General features: G+C 37.0%; 1 protein-coding gene and 1 pseudogene across 1 annotated transcript; both read right to left on the bottom strand.

The window, feature by feature from the left end:
• Positions 1 to 352: 352 nt before the first annotated feature.
• LOC105775386 (adenosylhomocysteinase-like) lies at positions 353 to 1,008 on the bottom strand (annotated as a pseudogene).
• Positions 1,009 to 2,320: 1,312 nt separating this feature from the next.
• LOC128032034 (receptor-like protein Cf-9 homolog) lies at positions 2,321 to 4,867 on the bottom strand. Its single transcript, XM_052622422.1, has 3 exons — positions 4,266 to 4,867; positions 3,028 to 3,611; positions 2,321 to 2,742 (listed from the first exon to the last, which is right to left on the bottom strand). The coding sequence occupies exons 1-3, from the start codon at positions 4,865 to 4,867 to the stop codon at positions 2,321 to 2,323; spliced, it is 1,608 nt and encodes a 535-aa protein (XP_052478382.1).
• Between the last annotated feature and the right edge of the window lie 2,507 nt (positions 4,868 to 7,374).

Below are 7,374 nucleotides of genomic sequence, written 5' to 3'. Positions count from 1 at the left end.
AAATAGAAAATTTTTAATTAAAAATATGAGGTATTATAATACATTCTATTGTAGTTGGTTGGTTTTAATTTTAATTGAGTGCAGATGTTGTTATAGGGTAAATTTTTTGAAGCAACAATACGTTGGTTTGTAAAGGAAGTAAAAGTAAGCGTAAGAATAGTTCCAACTTGTGTTGTCCAACTCCCATAGCATAGAATGCTTTCCTTTAAATGGATTCATTTCATCATCTCCTTCTAGAAAGAACAACAAATGCAGTCTTAAATGGACTGAAAAAGAATATGAACATACAAACAATATCATTCTTATGTTTGGACTCGTATCTTCATCACTCTTCTTATGCTAGTCACTCCTTTCACAGCTTGAGTTGGGCCATCACCTGGTTCCTGAACCATCACGACATAACAAAGCTAAGAAGTTCATAGATGTCCGTCTGCCAACACAGTGATGTCGGTGTTTGTTTCAGGGAAGATCCACCTATCGGTTTGAGACTTGACGGTAATACACTTGACACCAGGATAGTTCTCGAGACCATGCATAGCGATTTCCTTATGAAAGTGATTGATGTTGCAAAAAAATGGCATTCTCCTTCATCTTCCTTATGTGAATAACCGTGATGATGTCCGTCATCTTCAAGACTCCTTCCATTAGAGCTGTAAGGGCACAAATAGAACCGATCTCATTGACGATGATGCGAGCATGAGCTTGCTGCAACGCATTAGCGCAGCCCTTGCGAACATCACCATAACCACAGAAGAACAGCATCCTTGCCAGCAATCGTGACATCAGTAGCTCTCATCGAACCATCAGGAAAAGAGTGATGGCATCCATACAAGTTATTGAACTGTTCAAAAAGATCAAATCACTGCAGCAATTAGATCGGAATACAGAAATTACAGTAAAAACCAAGGATTTAAATTGTGGTCGCGGCTGCGTTTTCGGTCGCATTACGTTTATCGCGGTTGCGGACATAACGAATGCTATTGCAGTCATTGCGGGTATCGCAGTCATTGCGGATATCGCGGTCATGAATTTTAAAAAAAATTCACACAACTTATTGTAAAATATAATAGCGGTTTCGGCAGTAGCGGTTTCGGACGGTGCCGCTACCGCTATATAACGGCCGCTATTTCGATAACGGACCGCTATTTAAATCCCTGGTAAAAACCACAATTAGATCAGCAACCCATATGAGTACAATCCTTCAAATACAAGAAAAAAAACGTATCAAAATATTGAAGGTGACAGTCACACACTCGACATGCCAGTCATAATGCAAACTAATAAAAGCCGACTACTTTGCTTTTCAATAAAAAAAATAAATTCTTGCATTATTTCTTAAAATCAAGATCTAATAATAAGTTCAACCAAACTTACAACACAATAACAGTGATACCAGAGCAAGCAAACACCCTATTTGCATCAATTTACCCAAAAAAATTGTCATTTCTAAATCATTTTCATCTAATCTGTAAGAAAAATACACCAGATCCATTAAGTAAAATGTTGTAAAGTAGAAATAAAGTTGGGAAAATTGTACGTAGCTCTCGATGACAAAGTCATAGACATTATAGGTTCCTTTATGAGCAAGGACTTCCGTTGTCTACAACTACAACATACTGTACTGATGAAATTAGCTTCCTTATCCCTTAAACTTTATGTAAAAAAGTTCATTTAATGGGATATTCATTTAAAACATCCAAACTCATAACTCATGTTTACCTCAAATACAACTCATTCATCGAATCACCAAGATGCCATCTAGTTTGGTCCCCGCACTATATTGTAATTAAATGATAGTGGAAATAAGAGATTTTACATAGATATCTACAATTTATAATTTCTATTATCAACATATCAAACCAATAACTAAAAGATTATAATTATTAAGGCCACGTTTGGTTCACTGTAATAGAATAGAGCTGTAATTGAAAGCCTTGTTGAGGGTTGTTAGGGTTTGTCAAAGGGTTGGTCAGGATAGAAGCATGAAAAAGAAGGAGAAGGTTGGAAGGAAATGGGAAGAAGAATGAAAAGAAGAAGATGCTTCAGACGTGAGAAAGAAATGAGAATGTAAAGTTGAAACTCAGACCTAATTTTTCATGCTGAATCGCTCCGTGGAGAGAGTGCCGAATGGTAAACGACAGTTTTGCGTTGAATAACCCTGTAAGGAATAGGGCTGTAATAGCCCATTACAGCCAACCAAACAATGAAATAGGCATGGGCCACCGAATTGGGGGAATGCATTCCTATTCCCCCAACCAAACATGTTGTAAGTACTCTAGAATGCTTACCAAATAACATTGGAACTTCAGTTTTGATGGAGTCACCTAGATCTTTTCCATTTCCGAATAAAACTAGCAATCCATTTGTTTCCAAACTCATTCAGCACTGTATATCCAATAGAAAATACAATCACCAATCCACATCCATATCCCATCAACACGACTTTCCAAATAGATAAACCATCTATCCACGAATCTTCACCCTCCTTTTGCGGCAGCATTTGCGAACCAACTTCATTGCATTTCTTTGTCAAAGGAACCCCACACAATCTTGTGTTTCCTATGTAGGAATCATTTAAAAATGTACCGAATTGGTAGCGCTGTGAAATGCTTCCATCAAGTTGGTTGTAAGAGAGATTCAGCACTCCAAGAAAAGTTAGGCTTGTAAGCTGTAGAGGAATCTTTCTCGAGAGACTATTTTGGGAGAGATCCAATGACTCGAGCTCGGTTAAGCTTCCTAATGCTGAAGAAATGGAGCCAAATCAGCTGTTGTAGGACAAGTTTAGCACATGGAGTGACTTGAGGTCTTGTACTTCTTCTAATATCCTCCCATGGAAATTATTATCGGAGAGGTCGAGACAAGTAAGGAGGGTTAAGATTTTATGGTACAAAATTTCAAACCCTTTATTCAAAAGTGTCATTGAATCTTGATAATAAAAATTATCTCCAACATAACTTGGCTTAGCTTTGTTGCCATCAATCACCATCATTCCCCTCAAAGATTGGAAAAATTCAATAGATACCTCACCTGAAAAGTTATTGGAAGCAAGATCCAGTATATGTAACATTGGGAAAGCATTTCCATCTCCGGAAAATTTAATGGAACCATAAAATCTGTTGGATCTTAGTATAAGAACCTTCAAGAGAGGCAATTTCACTAACCAGTAAGGAAATGTGTCATGTATCATATTTTTCCCAAGATCCAAAACTTCAAGGTTTCTGCAATTGGCTAAAGACTTTGGCAACTTCCCTTCCAAGTTGTTCCCGTTGATTTTGAGTGACCTTAGCTTATGTATGGCTTGGAAGAATTCAATCGATAGTTTACCAAAAAATTTATTGGAAGTAATGTCTAGTACATCCAGTGCTGGAAAATTATTTTCCAAATGTTTAATTGGACCATAAAACCTGTTTGCTCGTAGTATAAGAACCATCAAACGAGGCAACTTTCCCAACCACAAAGGAAATGTGTCGTGCAGAGTATTGTTTCCAAGGTTTAAAATTTTGAGAGATGTGCAATTGGCTAATGACCTCGGCAACTTCCCTTCCAATTTATTGTCATTGAGTTGAAGAGTGGACAGTAGGGTTGCTCCTCCAAAATCTGGTATGCTACTACTGAAATTATTTTGCTGTAGATCTAAAATACAGAGAGTATTGATATTGCCTAAGCAACTTGGTATTGAGCCACTCAATTTGTTGAAGGATGCATTAAACACCCATAGTTGACTCAAATTACAAATAGGTATTTGTAAAGAGTCTTGGTTGGATGAAAATTGGTCCAAAGATGTTAGAGAATTGTTGGAAAGATACAAAAACCACAAACGTTTCTTCCACACCCAATTTGGTACTGCCCCGCTTATTTGGTTATTTGAAAGGTCAAGCGCTATTAAACTCTCTTGACTCTTTAGAAATGCTAGAAACGTGCTTATTACAGTATCTCAAATCCAACCATCTCAGCATTGGAAAGGAGGAATTTGCATCATCAAAAGGAAACTGATTTGGAATGTCAATCGCATTGGAAGAAAGGTGTAATACTTCAAGTGTGCTCTTCCACAACCAATTTGGAACAAGACCGTGGATTCGGTTGTTAGAAAGATCTAGGTAAGTCAACTTGTTTTGGCTTTTGATGAATTCTGGAAATTCAGTAAGGTTGCATGAGCTTAGTTGTAGAGTCTCTAATTGGGGAAAAGTAGGACTTTGTTGTGGCTTCCAATTAACAAGCTCATGTTGGATAGGTCGAGAAGCCTGAAGTTGCTGAGTTAGAAAAACCTGTCAAGCTTTAATTGGTAATCACTAAAGTTGTTGTATCCAAGGGAGAGGGTTTGCAATGTTGAAAAAGTAAATAAGGAAGAAGGTATTGATCCAGAAAGGTGGTTCCATGACAAATCAAGAGATGCAAGATTTGGAACTCCAGATCTATGAAATGGAGGGATTGAACCATTGAAATTGTTATGACTTAGATCCAATTCCATAAGGTTACTGAGATTTGCAACCGATGCTGGAATGGATCCAGAACTTGAGTTAAAGTTGAGGCCAAGTTTAGAAAGAATTAAAACTCTCAACAATTTAAGATTGCTGATTGATTCTGGCAATTTACCACTGAAATTAGTATATCGCAATGACAACACCTCCAAAGAGTTGTTAATTGGAAATTCTGGCAGTTGGCCCATGAGACGAGAGTTTCCTGAAATATCAATTCTTTGCATTTTGGGCAATAAGAAAAATTCTGCTGGAAAATGCCCACTCAAATCGCAGTTGGACATGCTTAAAACACTCAGCTTGGGAAGTGACAGCGATGTGGTTTCACACCATTCACTACTTGGACTTGAAATATTCACTCCATCCAAATACAACTCTCTAAGAGACCTCATTTTCTTTATCAATATTTTGAAGTTTGGTTTCTCTAGTTTCAATGTAGGGTAGTCAAATGAAACATCATTTTGATCATTTCTCCAATAGCAATCTTCTTGATAAGATAGGTCAAGAGAGACTAACCTTGTTAAGTGTGAGATCCCCACCGGAATTTGGCCATGGAAACATGAGGCCGAAAGGTTGAGATGAGTAAATTTTGGGAGTTTTCCAAACCCATACGGAAACAGAGTGGTATTAAAATTGTTTCCAGCAAGTATTAGCTAAATTACCATAATCAGTAGCTAGCTCATTATTAATATTGTTAGTTAAAATAGTTACTTGTACAGACTGTCATTTGCTACTTTTTAGGATTTCATATTCATTCTAGAGACTTCATAAATTTGTATATATATTCTGTTGTAAATAATTTTCAAGTAAGGAAAAATCATTTCACTATAAACTTCCACATGGTATCAGACGTTTTCTTTCTCGATCATATTCTTTGATTTTTTTTCCTTCTTTTCTGCCATTTTCATGGCTATCAATCTTGATCCTACTCAGGCTTCCAGTCCTTATTATCTTCATCCCAATGAAAATCCTTCACTGGTTCTTGTTACACCTACTCTTTCTAGCTCGAACTATCATCACTGGTCCCGCGCTATGCGCATGGCACTATTATCCAAAAACAAACTTCAATTTGTTGATGGATCTATTCCTACTCCTTCTCGTATCGATCCTCTGCTTTCTGCTTGGGAGAGATGCAACAATATGGTAATTTCTTGGCTTAATTATTCCATCACTCATTCTATTTTCAATAGTGTTTTATGGATTGATAAAGCCTCAGATATATGGATCGATCTTCGCGAACGTTTTTCGCAAGGTGATCTTTGTAAAATCTCTGATCTACAAGAGGAGATTTATGCTTTCAAACAAGATGACAAATCTGTCACTGATTACTTTACTGAGCTGAAAATACTTTGGGATGAATTATTGCAATTTCGACCGCTGCCTTCTTGCTCGTGTATTACAGCTTGTTCATGTGGCGCTGTTACTACTGCTCGCACCTATCATGAACAGGACTATGTGATTCGTTTTTTGAAGGGTTTGAATGACTCTTTTTCCGCTGTGCGATTTCAAATACTTCTAATGGATCCTCTGCCTTCTATTAACAAGGCATTTTCTAAAGTAATTCAATAGGAACGACAATTCAATATTACCTCCTCTAAATCATTTGTTAGCAATACTGTCAGATCTGCTAATGATTCATCCAGGAAATCACAATCTAGTACTTCATCTTCTACATATGTTGACAAACGTTGGTGTACCTTTTGTCAACGGCCTTGGCATACCATTGACACATGTTACAAAAAGAATGGATATCCCTCTGGTGCTAAGCCTCATGCTCCCATTTCTCGAGCACACAATGTTGTTTCTGATGATATTGATGATTCATTGGAGGATTCTAAATCTGTTGCTGCTTTTCCTGCTGGTGATTCTTCTCATAGTTCTGGTTCTAGTGTTAATCTCACTCAAGAGCAGTATGATCAGCTGCTTGCCTTACTTCAGACCTCTTCCCTAGCCACTAAGCCCACCACATCTTCTTCATCTCATGTTACAAACCATATCATGACTAATCCTACATCATCCTTTTCTCTTGCTGCTTCCGATGGTAATATTTTCACCCCTTCTTCTTCTGTTAAATTTTCCTTTTGGATAGTTGATACTGGTGCTACAGATCATATTGCGCACTCTTTATCTTTTTTTACCTTTTATAAATGCATTAAACCTATTTTTGTTACATTACCAAATGGATCAAAGGTTCCTGCACATTTTTCTGGCACTGTCATATTCAATGACCATTTATGCTTAACTGATGTTCTTTATATTCCTCAATTTTCATTCAATCTCTTATCTGTTACAAAACTCACCTCTAACCTGCCATGTTGCTTCACTTTTCATTCTTCTCATTGTACTATACAGGGTTTACCATCCTGGAGGATGATTGGTACAGCTAAGGCACAACATGGCCTTTACACCATGGATAATCATGTCCAGCATTTTGCCTTTCCTCAACATGATGTTTCAGCCATCTCCACTACTTCACCAGACCTTTGGCATCATCGTTTGGGCCACATTTCTGATTCTCGCATCAAATTGCTTACTGGTTTTATCCCTTCCTTTCTTTTTCGACAATTCACATAAGACTGTCATTTTGCAAAACACAAAAAGCTTTCTTTTCCTGTAAGCCAAACTCGATCCATTAATATTTTTGATCTTATTCATGTTGACATTTGGGGCCCTAATTCAGTTGTTTCATTTCATGGCCATAGATATTTTCTCACAATTGTGGATGATTTTACAAGATATACATGGATCATTTTGCTTAAAACCAAATCTGAAGTTCAAAATTATATTCAAAATTTATTTACCTTGACAAAAACGCAACATTCCAAAACCATTAAAATTATTCGATCTGATAATTGCAAAGAATTTGATATGCCTTATTTTTATGCCTCTCAAGGCACAA

The sequence above is a fragment of the Gossypium raimondii genome, chromosome 10, assembly GCF_025698545.1.
Source record: "Gossypium raimondii isolate GPD5lz chromosome 10, ASM2569854v1, whole genome shotgun sequence".
In the NCBI taxonomy this organism is placed as follows: Eukaryota; Viridiplantae; Streptophyta; class Magnoliopsida; order Malvales; family Malvaceae; genus Gossypium; species Gossypium raimondii.
The sequence above is the reverse complement of the archived record's forward strand: the minus strand, read 5'-3'. Positions and strand labels throughout refer to the sequence as shown.

Coding starts and splice junctions, on each gene's coding strand:
- LOC128032034 (XM_052622422.1), bottom strand. CDS start 4,867: ATGAGGTCTCTTAGAGAGTTGTATTTGGATGGAGTGAATATTTCAAGT. Junction 3,612..4,265: donor TACCAATTAAAGCTTGACAG/GTTTTTCTAACT, acceptor AAATAATTTCAG/TAGTAGCATACCAGATTTTG. Junction 2,743..3,027: donor TGCTTCCAATAACTTTTCAG/GTGAGGTATCTA, acceptor CCATTTCTTCAG/CATTAGGAAGCTTAACCGAG.